The sequence below is a fragment of the Lissotriton helveticus genome, chromosome 7 (assembly GCF_964261635.1).
Source record: "Lissotriton helveticus chromosome 7, aLisHel1.1, whole genome shotgun sequence".
NCBI classification, from domain to species: Eukaryota; Metazoa; Chordata; class Amphibia; order Caudata; family Salamandridae; genus Lissotriton; species Lissotriton helveticus.
Window position 1 is genome coordinate 898,181,645 of NC_136068.1, and position 18,837 is coordinate 898,200,481.

General features: G+C 40.3%; 1 protein-coding gene across 1 annotated transcript in view; it reads left to right on the forward strand.

Moving 5' to 3' along the window:
* Positions 1-18,837, forward strand: part of NUDCD2 (NudC domain containing 2) — a 158,630-nt gene that overhangs the window by 73,749 nt on the left and 66,044 nt on the right. The window contains exon 3 of the mRNA XM_078653404.1: positions 13,880-14,031. Coding sequence (XP_078509530.1) covers positions 13,880-14,031 — 152 coding nt within the window. The remainder of the gene's footprint in view (positions 1-13,879; positions 14,032-18,837) is intronic.

Sequence of the window (18,837 nt, forward strand, 5' to 3'; positions counted from 1 at the left end):
GGATAACATTTCATACCCTTACTTACAAGTGTCTGTGCCGCTAGTCTTGACATTTGCCAATACCACCTTTCCTACCTCCTATTGATTAATGCCAACGTTGAGGTGCTAAGTGTGTTTTTGCCTTGGTGAAGGGAAAGTGACAAGATTTGTTTCCTGTGCTACCTGTAGTCAGCCAGAACAGTTGGCCAGTTCCAAAATTTGAATTTCTCCCCCTGAAATGGTCATTAAAAGATAAATTCAATATCAAATTTTATATTACCAAATTCTCTTTGTTATGCTTTAGTTATTGGTTTTCTATAGCTATCATTCTGCCATTGATATGGCTTTGTGCTCCTTCAGTAATCTTGTGGTTTTCCAACTGTTGCAGAGTTGCTTTTGCACAGTCTTCCACACCTGAGGATTATCATGTTATAGTTCTCTTCTCAATTAGCTGGCTGTCTTTATTGAACTGTGGGTGGATGATTTTGGTGTACGAGGTTGAAGCAGGGGAGCTTTGCCAGTTCATTCAAATTACACTGATCACAGTGTCACGAACCACAAAAGAAGTGGAATCGGGTCTGGCTAAAACACTTACAAAGTGCATTCTGTGAATTTGCAACACCTATTAGAGCTATGTCAGTAACTTGGCAAGACAAGCTGGCTATTTCTATGCTTAATACCCACATATAGATGTAATTTAGGCACGAAGAATACTTTTCGATACCAATTGCATTTTTGTATTGACGTTTCATTAGCTACTTCAGTGCAAAAAGTTGCCTCTTTTTACATGCTGTCTGTGAGTTATACATAAAGTCAACTCTTTTGCTCAGGCACTTGCATGCTGTAAGACTTTGCCTGACGGTAGTAGCTGTGATATTTCCTCTTAGGAGCCATAATGCCATAAAAAACGGCAGTTTTTTTTAAACATCAGGAAAATTATAATGGCATCTAAAAAATACCCGAATAAAAAAGCATGACGATTCTGCTCTTGTGCTGAATACCCAAAAGTGATTTAAAACTCCGACTTATGAACAGTGGTTCACATTTATTAAATGATAGTTGTTCTCAGCCACTACCTATATGCTGTACCTTCAGGGAAATAACCTAGATTAATCAGGAGGGTATAAAAGAGGTCTTTGATTAAAAAACACAGATAATGTTTAGTTTACAGGTGAATACTGACCCAGGTGTTGATTCAGAACTCCTGAAAGGAAACGAACAAAGCGACTTCCTCATTATGATGAAGAAAAATATATTACTGCTATTTCTTCCAGTATTTTAGATGGAAACAGACCCCTGTTTGGCCCCATATTATTTCCGCATCAATTGTCATAGGAATTTGCTCAATGGGCCATACTGATGTATATATTACATGTCGATGTTCCCTGTTAGATAAATAGATTTGGAATAGGCTTAAAGCTGAACGCCACTGCCATTCTGTACCAAGCCATGTTGTGGCAATTCCACAAACTGATCACCAATTGATCCTAAATTAATGTATTTCTTCATAAAATGTGGAAAAGACCAAGTAGGAAGAGTATATTCAGAGGCTAACTTCATTGAAATGTAAACTCCTGGATGCCAAGGGACCCATTGCTGACATATTTGAATTGACCGACCAGAACTAAGGAGTAGGTACCCCAAAGATGTTTATTTGTGCACAAAGAGCTGTATGCTTTATGAGTAATGCAGATGTTATGATTTCCCTGGTACAAAGTAGGGGTTTTATTAAGAGTCATTACAAAAACAACTGAGAGAGCTTGCTTCGTCTGAGCTACGTTCAGCAGTGCCGGGCATTTTATTTGGGCATTCGTTTATTACAGAAATATCTAAATATGTAACCACATTCATTTATGTGTGCCCTGTTTACAATTAGATTTTTTTCTTTGTGGGTCAGAACAGATGTGTTGCTTGAACAAGTCCAATCTGTATTTCTCCTACACAATCTGGGCATTATAATAACAAAGATTCCTGCCTCATTTCATCCACTCAAATAGAATTCTAGTGTTTATAATTTATCCCATAGCATGTACATTTCAGCTATCTCAAATTAAAATGACACTGATTAGACACGAACTACAAAGACTCCTGTACAAATCCCATACCCCTCAGAGGCTGAAAGCCAGGTAACAAGCTTATTAACCTTTCAATTCATGCAGTATTTACAGGCCCCTAACATTTGCAGGACCATTCTGAGACTAAAAGTCCAGCTATTCAGAAAAGGGACCTCCTACTTTGAAATGACACCTTTAGAACTGGAAAGAATACAATAAATTGTTAGTGGGATGCCATAGAAGGGTGAAACTGCAGAGCAATATTCAGTACTTTCTCAAATGTATTTGAATGAGTTGCAGGTTTGAAAGGATGGGTAGCACGCTCTGCTGCCAGTTATCAACTGGACGTTTATGATCACATGTAGACCAAAATGCATAAATCATTCAGGACTGCTTGCAGTTTCCGTTGACTCTTACTAAACTTGTTTTTAGTTGGAGACCAGATCTGTCTGTGACATGTACAAATGTCTTCCTACAGGATATGTACAAAGACTTCTGTAATGTGTTCCCTCCATTTTTCATGAGCTTGATGTGTGTGTGTGTGTGGCTTAAATCAGGTGGCAGAAAGCACCAATCTGCATGGTGATACCGTTTTGTTAATCCCTTGTGTGTTTTTCCAGGCCATCTGGAACGACCATAAGGTCTCCTAGTTGTCTTTGCTCTCTTGCCAGATCGTCTAATGAACTTCCTCGGTTTTTTTCCCTACCTAATTCTAACAAAGAATATAGAATGAATGGCTTGGAGGATTTAGTCTGTGCCTGGAATTCCCCACGGCTATTATCAAGATCTGTCTACTTCATTAAGATTCCTGAACGCCTGGTACCACAGAGGAACATGAGCCCTTTTCAGATTCATGGTATTGCTGGTGAATGGCTGCAGCTTACAGTACAGTTTTGTTGGAGGTCGCAGACCTTGTTAATTTTTCCAGGTCATCACTTAACATGTGAATGACAACCCCTCTATTGTGCCAACTCATGAGAGAGTAACACCAACCAAACCTAAGTTATGTAAGTGTTCGCCTTTACTAGTGGGGGTCCACCGCGGCGGCGGAGGAGCGTCACCCCACTGCTCTCAGAGCAGTGCAAACGAAAAATAAAATGATAGTAACAAAACTTTATTATCAGCTTATTTTTAGCGGAGCTTGGAGCCATATTAGGGTGGGACGGGCTGGGCTTGCCACGTCAGAGGGAGGAGGTGTGCTATAATGTGCACCTTAAGTGTGCATGATGGTTTGGCCTGCTATCTTGTGTCGGCCAAACTGTAATGCGCACTTTGCATTTTCTCCACCAGGCTGTATTGCACAGCCTGGGTGGAGAACATGCACAGGCTCCCACTCCCTGTCTGAATAAGTTCTAATGCCTCACCCCCACCACTGTTCCCTACCAGCCACCACTGGCCTTTACAAGCCATTAACCTGGTATTATAAATGTTTTCACAGTGGTATAATAGCCCCACATGTTTTCTGCAGTTTGTGTGGGTTTATTGCAAAGTGAACAAGGTTACTATGTCCTATTTCGTTTGAGTGAGTTTCAGATATCCAAGCATCATCTTTATCTACAAGACCATTTTGGTGTATCTTTTCCTTTAAGGGTGAGCGTTCCTTATGAGGAATGTGTCTTGTCATTAAAACAATGTTGTTGGTCAAGCAATGTTATCTTTATTATGTTTTGTATTGTAATGAGGGAGATGTGTTGTATCTTTTCCTTTAAGAGTGAGCATTCCTTATGAGGAATGCGTCTTGTCATTAAAAGAATGTTGTTGTTCAAGCAAAGGGCAGTTGAAACCTGGACTTTGCTGAGACCACTTGCCTCCCTGTTGGGTGTCATTAAAGCTATTCAAGAACCTTTTCTGTGACTGAAGGATCTTTTTATCACATTTATTCTATCTGTTTTCTTTCTGATCACAAGGTGGACTAAAACAAATACTGGTGTAGAATATCTTTAACTCTCGAAACATCCCAAACTATATGTAGTTCTTTGTTCAAAAGAATGAGGTTTTCTCAGTTGTCCTCCTCTTCCCAACTTCTTATCTTATTTAGGACACAGCAGTCCCCTGTATTTTATCCCATTTCACCTTGATCGGTCAGGTGAATTTGAGCAAGACGCATATGTACACATTAAGGGTTTTGGTGTTCACGCCTCCAAAGGAGCTATGTATTCAAAAGAATTTTGGCCCGGATCATGTTTTACATTTTATTTTTTAATTCTCAGAGTGGCAGACTGATGAGGTCACATTGTTTTAATAACATTTTATTTAGGCCAGTGATGAATGTGGGTATGGCAGTCGTTGCTATGATTTTTATTTTGTTTAGTACATTTTTATTAAGTTTTCAAACGATAGAAAAGCAACAAAATAAATACAAGGTAAAAAGTCAAATAGAAATCATATTAAATGCAATTAAGATACACAAATTAGACAAAATAGTAATGCAATCAAATAGAAGGACGGGATATGAAAAAAGAAAGAGAAAAGGAATGTAAAGAGGAGAAAGAAAAGAGAAAGAGAGGAAGAGGACAGAAGAGAGAAGAAAAGAAAGAGGAAACGATTTATGTTATGCAGTAGTAATAAAGAGGAAAAAATGAAAGATTAAGAGATTAATGCATAGGAGAACGTGTAGAAAGGAAAGTAGTAAAAGGAAGCCAAAGTAGATCTGATTTAATCTTTTGAAAAGTGAGGAAGAAGAAACAGAAGCAATTCTATGTTCATCACAAATAAAATTCCACCAAGTCAGAAATGAAATATTTGAATTGTCTTTCTATGAGGATGAAATAACCTTAAAAGCTAATGCAATGAAAAGAAAAGATCAAATAATCTAGAAGAGGGAGATGTAACATCAACATTAGGTGATAACGAGCCAAGAAAAACATTTTGTATTGTAAAGTAGTAGTAAAATTGAACACTCGCATTCAAATTTTTCCAAACAGAATTCTAAAACGAAAAAACATTAGAACATTCATAGAGAAGGTGTGGTAATGTGCCCGTTTCGGAGGTACAGGACCAACATAAAGGAGATGATAAAGGTGAAAATGTACAAATAGTAACAGGAGTAATAAGAGCTCTTTGATAAATAAAATACAAAGATTGAGTTATACGAGCTGCAGCAGAAACTTTAAATAGTTTAGACCACAGTTTGTCCCATGTAGTAATAGATAATGAAACGGACAAATCTGTTTCCCATGCAATCTCAATTAAAGATTTAGGTCTTTCAGTAACTTTAGACAACAGTAACGTATATACAAGGGCAGCTTTAGGTCTCTGTATTGAAAATAAAGAGTACAAAGGAGTGGAGGGAGTAATAGGTGGTGTGATATGTGGGAGAGACAGAGTATTTAGATGAGACTGTATGGCATTAAAAATAATAGCATATTCATTAAGAAAAGAGTCAGGTAATTTATAGTGAGTTTGGAGAGTAGAAAAAGGAACAATAGTATAATTATGCAGGAATTGATGAACAAAAACAATACCCTTTTCTTTCCAATATTTGTAGTAAAATGATTTGCCTTTAAATTTGAGAAACTTATTAAACCATACACATGAAGATAAGAAACATTGAAGAGGGGTAAAATCTTTAAAAAAGGTACTGTACAGCAGAGATCGGGAATATTTTAAAATAGAACTATTAGATAAAAAAGTACAATTTGACATAGATAGTAGCTGTTGAAAAGAAAAATCATTTAGGAGGGATCGCTCAAAAAGAACCCATTTGGGAACAGGGTTGTCCACAAAATCATAGGCCAATGCAAAAGATTGTTTAAGCAGGAAGCCAGAGTGATAAATAAAGAACCCATTTGGGAACAGAGTTGTCCACAAAACCATAGGCCAATGCAAAAGATTGTTTAAGCAGGAAGGCAGAGTGATAAATTGGAAAGTTTGGGAAGCGTACACCACCTTCATCCTTAGAACGTATACGTTTAGATAGGGCAATTCGTGGGTGTTTATTATTCCAGAGGAATTTGGTGCATATAGAATTAATTTTAGAAAAATTAGTATTGGAAATTTTTATAGGAAACATAGATAAGGTATACAAAATATGAGGTACAATCATCATTTTAATAGTATCCAATCTACCCCACCATGAAAGATATAAGGGAGACCATATGAGAAGGAGTGATTGAATCTTATCAAATAATGTTGAAAATGTGAATTTAATGGTGTCAGAAAGGGAGGACAAAAACCAGATAACAAGGTATTTAATTTTAGAGGGGCACCAAGCGAAATTGGTATCATGAAACATAAATTGATAACATTGTGGAGGAGTGTGGCTCACTGATTAGAGCGGCAGACCCTGATGCAGAGGTCTGGCCCGGGACCAGGGTTCAATTCCCGAAGCGGCAGGGTCCTGAGCCCAAAATGTCCACGGACTCGATAATTCTCACCTCGGTGCCTATTCTAATCATGGGGTCCCACGCTGCAACTCTGGGCAATAGTTGCTTAATCTCCACTACGGCGGCCCAACCCGCTGCGGGATGCCTGGCTTTCACCCTGGGGATACCCAGTAGGGGTTATCTCACAGGGAAAAGCCAGGACGGGTTCCCAAAACAAGCGCCTTGATGCCTTCGGGTGATACGTGCGCTATATAAGTCGCAATACATACATTACATACATGTAGCATTTAGGGGTAAAACTTCAGTTTTAGAGAGGTTACGTTTATATCCAGAAATACTGGAGTATAATCGTACTTCATTTAAAAAATGGGGAAGAGAATCAGTGGGATTAGACATATAAATAAGTATATCATCAGCATATGCAGATATTTTAGATTCAACAGAACCATGTTTGAAACCAGTAATCAGGGAGTTAACACAAATGTGTTCCAGGAACGGTTCAAGGCATACAATAAAAAGTAGGGGGGAAAGGGGGCAACCTTGCCTTGTGCCTCTAGATTAAGAAAACGGCCTGGAAAATTGGTTATTAACAAAAATGCTGGCTCGGGGACAGGAATATAAGAGTTTAACATAGGAAATAAATGAGGGCCCACAATCAAACCATTGAAGAGTCTGAAACATAAATTGCCAATTAATACGATTGAATGCTTTTTCAGCATCCAAGGACAAAGGTGCAAGCGGAGATCTGTATTTTTTGCCAAATGAAATGATATTAGCAAACATTCGGGCATTATCAGATGCTACCCTGCCCTTCACAAACCCGACTTGATCAGTGTTAATGAGGAGGGGAATAATGGAGTCAAGGTGGGATGCAAGAATTTTGGCAAACATTTTACAGTCATAATTAATTAATGAGATAAGGCGGTAATTCTTACATAGGGAGTGGTCTTTATCAGGTTTGGGTATGATTACAATTAAAGCATCCATAAAGAAGCCAGAAGCTTTTGCGTCTGTAATGAAGGAATTAAAAAGTTGAAGGAGTTTAGGGACAAAAATGGATTGAAAAGAATTATAAAACTCAATAGATAAGCCATTAGGCCCAGGGGCTATAGATTTTTTTAAAGCTTTGATAGCATTAAGAATTTCTTGAGATGAAATGTCTTTTTCTAACATGTTGAATTCATCGGGTAGAGATGGAGGAGAGGGCAAACCTGAGAAAAAAGTCTCCAGATTTTGAGGAGTGGGAAAAGTGTCATCAGAGTAAAGGGATTTATAGTAATCATGGAATACCTCAGCAATATCTTCATCCGATGAAGCCAAGTTTTTAGTGGATTCGTTCAGAATAGGGCCAATGGTCTTACGTTCCGATTTTATTTTTAAATAATTGGCTAACATTTTCCCAGCTTTGTTTTGTCCACCGTGGTATTTAGATTTAACTTTGAGCAAAATGTTACATGCTTCAGTCGTTGCTAATTTGTTAAGTTCAGTTTTCGCCTTAACTAAGTCATGAAGGGCATCAGAAGACCGTGAGGTAAAGTACACATGTTCTAAGTCTTTAAGTTTATGTAACTGGTCTTCATATTTCTTCCTTGAGGATTTTTTCTTCTTAGAGACAAAAGAAATGGTAAAGGCACGAAAGGCAGCCTTAAATGCATCCCAGTTATTAAGTATAGAAGTATCTAAGGGGTTGTTAAATTGAAAAAATTCTTCAATGAAAGAAGCTTCTTTAATAAAAACCTGATCTGTCAACATAAAGGTGTTAAGCTTCCAACGACTAAATTTAGAGGAAACATGTGTAAGATCAAGGACCGCGTATACAGGAGCATGGTCAGATATAAAAAAAATAGAGCCAATTTCAGATTTATGGATGGAGGGTAATAGGGATTTACTAGTTAAAATATAGTAAATTCTGGAACGGGTATGATGAACGCTAGAAAAAAACGTAAATTCACATAAATCAGGGTTACATGTCTTCCATACATCATACATTGGACAAGAGGCAATGGCCGACTGAAAGGCTTTGTGGGTTTTATCGGGCTGGATTTTACATTTGGATAACCTGTCAGAAAAAGGGTCTAACCATTGATTAAAATCACCTACAACAATAACATTAGGTCAATCAATCGACGAAAGGAAGATTTTAATATCATTCCACAATTTGGGATCAGGTTTAACAGGACCATAAATATTCGATAGGACCAATGTTTTATTTTGTGTAGACAAAATTTGCACCGCCAAAGCCTTATGGAAAAGTATAGCAACACCTCCTTTTTTATGGGAAGCAGGAGAAAATACTACTTGGCCTACCCATTGTCTTTTCAGTTTAAGAGATTCAACATCAGTACAGTGTGTTTCTTGACGAAAGGCAATATGAGGATTACATTTTGATAAGTGAGACAATGCCTTTTGATGTTTGACTGGGTTTCCAAGACCACGAACGTTCCACGTGACAAAATTACACATAGTGGAGGGAGTGGAAGGAAATACACAATCGGAGCTGACAAACTTCAGGGATGAAACTGGAGGGGAAGACATACCACAAAAGATAAAATATACATGGAACAATGAATATGAAGACCTACATTATCAGGATATAAAAGCAACATAGAAGAACCAAAATGCAAGAAGGAAAAAGAGAAAAGGAAAAAATGAATGGTAGGACAGTGGAAAAAGAAAAGTAAGAGATTAAAGAAGGAAAAAAGATTACAGAGAGGAGAATGAACAAACAGATCATGACACCACAGCCAGACCTGTAAAAAGAGGAGAGAACACTGAAGGGGGAGCATGGAGACACAGAGCGACACGGATCTAGTGAGAATGAAAATAAAGAATCTAGAAAAACGAGAGCCCAAAGAGAGAAGAATAAAGTATAATAAAAAAGAAAGAAAAGAGAAAGTTAAGGGGAAATAGAATGACACAAAGATGAAAGCAATTCATGAAAGAGAATTCATAAAGAGAAAGGGAAAAAGTAGACATAGTGATTGAACAGAAAAGAACAGATACGCTGCTTAAATAACTATATAGAAATAGAGGAGCTAAACAGGATAATCAGACATTAGTATCCATTCCAGATGAAGAAAACGATTGAAGAAAATGTTTCAATTTCTCTGGATCATCGAAGGACCGTGAACGACCATCATGAGTGATCTTGCAGAGACATGGATGAAGTATTCCATATTGAATATTGAGGTGTCTCATCTGAGGTCGAAGGGCTAGAAACTCCTTTCGACAAGCGTTTTTTCGCAGTGGAGATGTCCTGCGAGATGAAGATGTTGTGACCAGTCCAAGTAAGACGACGTTTAAGTTTAACAGCCTTCAGGACAGACATCAATTCAGTAAACTCCAGGAACAGCATAATTATACCACGTGGCTTCACAGGATTAGATGTAGGACGACCCAAGCGATGTGCCCTTTGAATATTGAGGGGAGAAACTGAAGATGGAAGATCAAGAAGTTCTGGAAGAAATTGTTGAAGAAAAAGAACCATGTTGGATCCTTCGACATTTTCCGGAAGACCAAAAAGGCGAAGGTTGTTGCGACGATTACGATATTCCAAATCCTCAGTATGAAGTTTCAGTTTATGAATTTCCTGCTCTAAAATTGGGATCTTTGTGGAGATGTCCTGAAGGGTGCCAACACGTTCTAAGTCTAGTACCTTGGTCTCCTTAACAATCCATCTCTCCTCTATTTGACTCAATTTTTCATTTGTCGTCAACATAAACGGTTGGAGGCCCCTCACTTCTTCCAGAATGGAGTCCAGAACGGGGTTCTGAGATGAGTGGATAGGAGAGGGCGGATAATTTTTTTGCCGTTTTGATTTCGTGCCCGTGACAGAAGACCTGGAAGAATTTGAATCAGAGGCCATAATGACAGTTGTAGGGCACTGGTAAGAGGGCAATTAAATTGATGCAGCAAAGATATATCTTAAAATGAGGTATACGTGGCGTGAACACTCACTTAATGTATGATAGAAGCTTCAAGGGAAGTGTGCTCAGCGGCTATAAAATAGCAGCCGCACACAACCACAACAAGTCACGATAAAGAAATTCGCTGCAGGTTAAACAAAAATTCAAATCGCAGTAATGAGCCCTCTAACCATATAATAAAAGGATAAAGTTGAAAGATTTGTTAGTAACTCATGGCATTCTGTAGAAAAAAACGTCCAAAATAAACAAGAAAGAAGGCATCTCCAGGATATTGTGTATAGTAGTGCAAAACAACATCCAGTTGCATCCAACGTGAGGTGAAAGGCAGCAGCAAATCAGCAAAGTTGTGGAAGCATTAAGAAATAGCCATAGGAGTATTACAGAGTGCCATGAAAATAATTATTGAGGAGAAAAACATGGGCAAAGGTCACATTATCCATGAAAGTGCGTTTTAGCCGAGAAATTACCGCTGCGTAGGTGAGGCGCGATCGCGGCAGCCTAAAATGGCGGCCGCCCGCGTCGCGATGCAGGGAACAGCAGCAGAAGCCAAACGGAGGAGTTCAGCGAGATGAGACCCCGCAGGCACCGTCAAAAAGTGCTCCGCATCTTAGGAGAGAGTCTCAATCGCTCCGACAAGCGAAAACAGCGCAGAAGAGGCTCCCGTAAAGTAGAAAGGTCCGCGGTATAGCGGAGCTCACGGAGGACCCGCCATGTCACTGCGGCGTCCAAGCCATGCGCCTAGTTGCTATGATTTAAACAAGCAAAATATGATCCTCTAGTCTTGCCATAAAATGTGTTTTTTTCTAACTCATAGTGAAAGAAAATCTTGATATTCTTAAAGACACTAAGGTATGTTTTATCACATCAGTCTCTTTTCTAGATATTATTGAAAATATGATTATAAGACTCCCCCCAACCTCAAATGTTTTCCAATTCTTATTCGGATTTCATGCTTGTTCACCAATGATTACACCAGTTCCTGGGCTGGCCTGAAAAAGATCAGTTAACCTCAAACTGAAGTATTATGGTCTTCTACATGATAACTTCTTTCATTCTGTTATTGATTTGTGTGCTCCCAAAAGTTTCCCAACTATTTGCATCAAGAAAAGTGGTGCAACTTATATTAATGAGGACCATTACAGACAACGTAGAAATGTTCTTAATTGCTGCAATAAAGACTGGTATTCGTTCTCTTCCAAAGGTTTCTGGGGAAATCGGCTATTACTTAGTGAAAACTTCACTCCAGGTGTTTAATACAATTAGGGCTTTCCTTCACCATTTACTAGGAAAAATTAGAGATTTTCGACATAAAAACTATTGATAAAGGACTAAAGAGGGTGTGGAAATAATTACAAAGAATGTATCATTTCTTAAGCACGAAAAAAAGAGTAAGGGTTAAACTTTTATGTGGCAATCAGGATTAATTATGTTATTTAAAGGAGCTCTGCTGGAAAAATGTGGCGGGAGTCGCAGTCGACGGTCATCTTGCGTATCAGTAAACAAGTCGATTATTCTTGCATGAGAAATACTTGGAGATTTGGTCTACCAGCACCAGCTATGTTTCTTTTATCGTTGTGGTCATCATGAAACTCCTGTGATATTCATGGTCCTGAGAATGGTCTTGCGTACATGTGAAACAAGAGACCAAAATGTCAACGTCTGTTCCACTGCTCACACAGTAATGAATGGATTTCTAGATCAAGTGATATGTAGAAAGAACTGATTCCATTGATTAAGAGAGTGGACTTTACATATGTTAATCTATGATTTTCCAAGAAGGACTTTTGTTTTACTGTATGTGATTAATGTATGTTGGGTTACATATGTTTAAAGAATCCTACAAGTATTTTTTTTATTTAAGTTCAATAGGGAGTAGCTCTGGTCTAATATGCTAGAGATGGAAGCCAACCCACAGACCGTTTTCTTCTTCCATGATTGATTTATACAGCAATTTTACTGCTTCAGTGAGATTTGGGGATGGGAGAGAATGCACAAAATCTTTTAAGCTTAACCAGGAAGTTCTCTAAGGCTGCATTTTGGCCCCTTTTTTGTTTATACATCAACAGCCTTGAGAAGTCACTGATCGAAGTAGGTCAAGATCTGCCCAAAGTTGGTCCGTCTGATCCCTTTGCTGCTGTATGCAAATGAGTCTGTCCTCATTTTACAAACTGCCTGTGGCTTAGACATCTTGCTCAACCAGTTCGTGGAATTTGTGGACAGCCTCCATCTAAACACCAACATCACGAAGTCCATCTGATCCTGGTGCTCCGAGGAGCAATCGGCATAACTTTTTGGGGCCTCAGGGCACCAGGATCAGTTTGTACAGCTTTCAGGGCAATCCCCCTAGCGGAGTGCCTGTATTCCCTTATTTTGGAGTTTCATTTGACTCTTCTCTATCTTGGCTCCCTCTAGTATCGGCAAGAGGTCACCTGTTTCCCTGGAACATTGCTTCTGTGTTTAACTTTGACTCTAAGTAGGACCTAAATTCTCTCAAAGCTATGATTGATATATACAGAGCCAAATGTGTTTCTATTGCATCTTATGGCAGCGACATATGGGGTACACTAATTTATCCTCGATGCAAATCCTTGAAAATAAGTTCTTAAGAAACCTACTCTCGCTCCCATCCAGATTTCCTATTCTGTAATTGGGTATCCAGAGGACATCTAGATGGTACGACACTTACTCTCCTGGATTTCGGTGTGGGTTTGCCCAGTCAAATTTTTTAATCGCTCCATTGGCCTTAGATCGTTCGGCTAGCATTCTGTGGATTAGATACATTAAGGCTGGCTTTATTAGGCTGGGTCGCCCTAATATGTTTAATCTCCCCGAAACCGTTGCACGGCACCAAACGTATTCTTTCAACCTAATTCCTGGCACCATCATGCACCAATTGCTCCAAGCCATTCAGTAGGCTAAGCGTTTCCCAATTCAGAAACACACCCAGAGAAAGCTAAACTCACATATTGCCCTACATCAACAATACACTTTACACTCAACTGCAGGCACAACCATGCCTACGAAATGGCCCCAATTCATGTAGTTGCTTTGTTAACTTGTGTTGTGTCCTATGTCTCTAAGAATATATTAAAGCTGCTCAGAATGTCAGTTTCCAAATACTGTAGAACTACTGCCTATATCCCCGACTATTACCTCTACTTCAGCTATCAGAGCCTGCCTTCTGTTATTTTTCGTTGTGCACACCACATTGCTTGTTGGGAAATCTCAAACTAACAAACCCCTAACAATATTGACTATACGTATTGAGACGTCGAAGTACTGTATCTTTCAGTTTTCTGCATTGGATGCAAATTATGTGTCAAGAAATGTATCTTTTGTGTCGAATTCAATTAAGATTAACGTTTTAAAATAGTGAGAGTAAATGCAAGCCATTTGTAGTTTTTTTTTCTTCTCCCAGAAACACGCACTTTATTGCAGGGATAAAATGTTTGGGTTGCAAAGAATGATTGTGACTTTGTTTTTTCGCTTCACCCCTGCACCTTCGTAAAACCTACTCTGTGTATTTTGCAGGATATTTTGTTTTGAGTGCTGCACACAGGAACATGTCTGATTGTGCATTCTCTTTTTCCAACAGAGGATCGAAAGCTGATCCGCATTGTTCTAATGAAATCAAACCGAGATGCAGGAAATTGTTGGCCATCGTTGTTGGAAAACGAATATGCAGCAGATCCCTGGGTGCAGGATCAGATGCAGAAAAAACTCACATTGGAGAGGTTCCAAAGAGAGGTCAGTGCATCAGGGCTTACAGCTCTAAATTAACAGCGCATGTGAGTGACGCAGCCACTGACTTAAATTGCTGGACTTCAAATGCCTGCAACCATCATGCTCCGGAACTCCGCCTCCATTACCAACTTAGATCCCCGTCTAAGCATATCTCGTGGTATAATGAGGAATTACGGCTTGCCAAAATTTTGTTTAGGCAGAAAGAGAGGCGCTGGCATGTGGATTATAGCCCCGGTAATAAAAAGGTTTTTAAAGAAAGAAGCACCTAAAAAGCAATTCTGCTGTGGGTTAAAAACCAACTTTTACAGTGCCTGCACTAAAGGAATCATAAACAAACCAATAGAAACCTTTAAAATCCTACATGAATTATCAAGCGCCCAAAAGGACCACCCATGAGTTAAAGCCCACTCAGGAGTTGCCGGGCTCCCTCAATATGTTTTTTTATAGAAATAATAAAAACCATCAAAGAAAATATTGCACCAGCTCTCCCTACTTCACAAGTCTCTAATTTAGAGGGGGGAGAGGAGCTGGCCACGCACCTCTTCCCTAAATTTCTGCAAATCCAAAAAACATTACTCACTCTACTGAATAAAGTGAAATCAGGTTCCCCCAAAGACCCTTGCCCTACAGCTATATTTCAGTCCTTGGCAGAGACTGGAGTTGGCCCTATATTGGAGCTGCTCAATATGTTGCTATCCCAGGGTCAAATACCTCTTTAACTTAACTCGGCAGTGGTTCTGCCACTTCTGAAGAAAGGATGTGATGACCCTAAGCAGTTAAAGAACTTCCTACCCATCTCTTTCTTGCCATACCCAGCCACATTGCTGGAATCACATGTCACCCAGGAACTCAACAGTTTTCTTTCCACCTCTAATTTCTTTCATCCACACCAAGCAGGCTTACGAGCTGCCAACTCACTGAAGCAGTAATGCTATCGTGCTGATCGACCTAAAGCGGTAAACAGATGCAGGCCCACACTTCTACTCTGGTATTACTGAATCTCTTCACCGCCTTTGACACAGCCGACCATGAGATTTTGACGTCCAGGTTGAAGGTGGCGAGAATATGTGGGCTAGCTGTGAGCTGGCTTGTTTCTTTCCTCAGTGATCATACCCAAGAGGTTGAGCTAGGACACATTACCTTTTCTATTGTAAAACTTGGCGGCAGTGTCCTGAAGGGCACTTCTTTACATACTGCACGCCCCCGGGTTAAGGCTTTTGCAACTACAGGTTGTTGTCTTTATAATTATGCTGACGACTCGAAGCTCATATTTCAGTTGAAGGGCACCCATGGCTTCCTCGTGGATCTTAAATCTACGTTGAGCTTTATTTTTCATTTGATGCAGAGGGACTCACTCAAACTAAACCTGGATTACACGGAACTTGTGGTACTCAATAACACTTGTTACCATTGGACACCCTGTTATTGGCAAACTGAAATGGGACAACCGTTATCTCTCACCTTGATTACGCTAATTCTGCTTACCTGAGCCTCTCATCCTCTCTCCTTCATAAACTCCAGTACATCCAAAGGATGCTGCAAGGGTAATTTTCAAACTACCCAGGCACGCTTGTGCCACCCCTGTACCTCAAAAAAACTTTACTTGCGGCAGTTCAAGGCAGCTTGTGTGAAAAATAGAGCAATTTACAATCAGGGCCCTGCTATAGTGTCATTCAGTTACAAATATACAAAACAGTGATGGATGGAATTCTGAAATTCATCTCAGCCACTGGTACACTCGGGCCACATCTTAATCCATTGTTATTTTGCACACCATGCCACCTCAGTTTGGACCCAGGTATATGGAAATCAGTCTTGACCCGGCTCCAATATGAACAGTCCAGCCCAAACTGCCAAGCCAGGTCCTCGCTGAACCAGAACACAATCAACCCAGGACCGGGCTGGACTGTTCCCATGAGGAGCAGGGTCAAGACTGTTTTGCATATGTCTGGGTTCATACCGAGGTGGCATGATGGGCAGAAAACGTTGGATTGGTATGGGGCCCAACCTATTGACAGTGGCTGAGATTAATTCAAGCATTCCGACCATCACCTTGTTGTTTTTGCATTTGCAATCCAGAATTAAAAGGCATAACCTGCCATGTGCCTTCAGATCTCAGCGTGCCTATTCTTACTAGAATGCGTTTCCACAGACAAAGAGCAGGAGGCAGAAGTTTTTCTGCCTTTGACCCCTCTCTGTGGAATTCCCTTCCAATGGAATTTCGCCATGAGCCGAACTACCTAGGATTCAGAAAAATCGAGAAACCGTGGCTATTCACAGCTTTCCCATGAAGGGCAGCTCTCTTCTAATTCACCCGCCTCCTGTCCCTCTCAGCGCCATGAAACTCCTGAGTGTACGAGCTCTAGATAAATTATTCCAACATAACATCAGCACAGTGCCATTTTAGGGTCGAAATATGCAGTATTAAATCTCACCTGTCATGCTTGGACAAGTCAAAGGTGAGCTCCAAAGCACATCTTGCGGACAGTCTCTAAATAGGGCATTGATTGGTGGCGGAGAAATTTGTGCGGACCTCAAAATGTCGTTAGTAGCCTTGCATCAATGTTTTGGTAAATGTTTTTATCACCCCTATACACACGGATTTTTTGGCAGGTATTTGTGGTGATGAAAAATGGCATATTGAGTTTGTTTAGTTAAGAAGAGTAATAGACCATCCTTAATTTTTTTTAAAAGCAAGATGTTTTAAATTTTTACTTCTTGTTGCTTTCTTTACTTTTAAGTTGCTCACAACTATACACAAATGTACAAGCCAAACGTGCTGTAAATGCTCGCTTGGTTTTTCCCTCACTTCTTTTATTTTATGTGCATTAAATCTTCTGAAGACCATACAATCTTCTGAAGCACAGGTGTTGTTGTAGCTCGCCAGACCTCTTATATAGTCATATAGCTTTAAGGACTGTGATCTTGCCTATTCTCCATAAATGTGTTTTGCAAGCTTATTGTGCATAACCAATATACAAGTATGTTTTGCTGATTGCAGTTGTTCCATTTCCTTGTTAATGTGGTCAATAGCCCCTTGTGTCAGAGAGCCAGCCACTAGGGAAATACTATTTTATTGATATGAACAATGAAGAAAAAATCCATATGGATGGGCGTTAAAGTGAAACTTCACATTTGCTGACTAGTCACAGAGTGCTTCCCTTCTTAAAATGTTATCTTGATTTATTCCAGATCACTAAGCTCGTCATGGTAAATCTAACTTAAGTAAACCAGGGCTGCCATGTTACAACAGGAGCCCTTTGCCTTCCAAAGGGAGTTAACGAAACTATTTCATTCTTGTCCCTTGTGAATGTTATTGAGGGTTCTGGGTATCCAAATGTAAACAGCTTTACCTCGATTAATAAAGTAGGGGTTTCATATGTTCACTGCGGTCTCACATTTCAATGTTTCTTTCCTTGTCCCCCTTTGGCTGCCTATTTTAGCCACCCATATGTCTGATGGTAACATATCATCTTCGCCTCCCCCAAGCCACTCTTATTGCTGTGCTTTAACTCCCCAATTCCCGGGCTTCTACTGTGAGATACGACGGAGTTGCAAACTGAGGAGTATGGGGGGGGGGGGGGTGTGTGTGTGTGTGTGTGTGTGTTAGTGAGTGAATGACTTGCACTGTCTGGTGATTGATACCAGCGTGTTATTCTTCCTGAGGCGAAAAGCCGGGAAGCATTATTAATTGCACATCGGAATAGCGTGTTAAAGTGTGACTTTATTTTTTCAACTGTGTTCTCTGCTTTTAAACTTTTAAAATTTGCCTATTTGCACATACTTAATTGCGACACTGTTCACACTGTTTTCTGCTCCCTCCTCGGACCGCACAGCAGATTGAACGCTGTGGCGGCTCGAACCGGGGTCAGCCGCCATCTTAGGGAGGTGCAGGGATCGCGGTCTAGGCTTTCAGACCCTCCCGCCCTCCCGGGGTATTTAAACGCTCTACTTGCACTGTCTGGTGATTGATACCAGCGTGTTATTCTTCCTGAGGCGAAAAGCCGGGAAGCATTATTAATTGCACATAGGAATAGCGTGTTAAAGTGTGACTTTATTTTTTCAACTGTGTTCTCTGCTTTTAAACTTTTAAAATTTGCCTATTTGCACATACTTAATTGCGACACTGTTCACACTGTTTTCTGCTCCCTCCTCGGACCGCACAGCAGATTGAACGCTGTGGCGGCTCGAACCGGGGTCAGCCGCCATCTTAGGGAGGTGCAGGGATCGCGGTCTAGGCTTTCAGACCCTCCCACCCTCCTCCTGTATAAATGTGCATCATTTCCCGTCCGCGCAGCGGGCGGGCGCAGCGGGCGCGCCGAAGGCGTGCCCGTCTGCGCCCAACCGGGCCCCGGGGCCATAACCCCTGGTCCCTTTCCATCGGCTTCGCGTCCATACTCCAGAAAACAATTACTTGACTTAAGATCTGTCAATACGCATATAACGCACTCTGATTTGCTCGGTAATTTTCCTCTGCACTGCCCTGACTGTCCTTTCCTATTGAATACTCCTGACTTATGTAAAAGTCAACAACACTTAGTCACCAATCCTTCTCCTCCTGGTTTTACCTTCATCAGCCACAACTGTCGCTCTCTACCCAAACATAAACGCAATCTCTTCGATTTGCTTACTGATGAGGCGCCTGATGCACTATTCATTACTGAGTCTTGGCTCAACGACAATTCTGGCCCTGATATCGCCGAAGCATTGCCCAGTGACTATGCTATTGTCCGTTGTGACCGACCTGTAAGGACAGGTGGCGGTGTGGCAATAATTTTTAATAAAAAATACCAATGCCATGCTGATTCT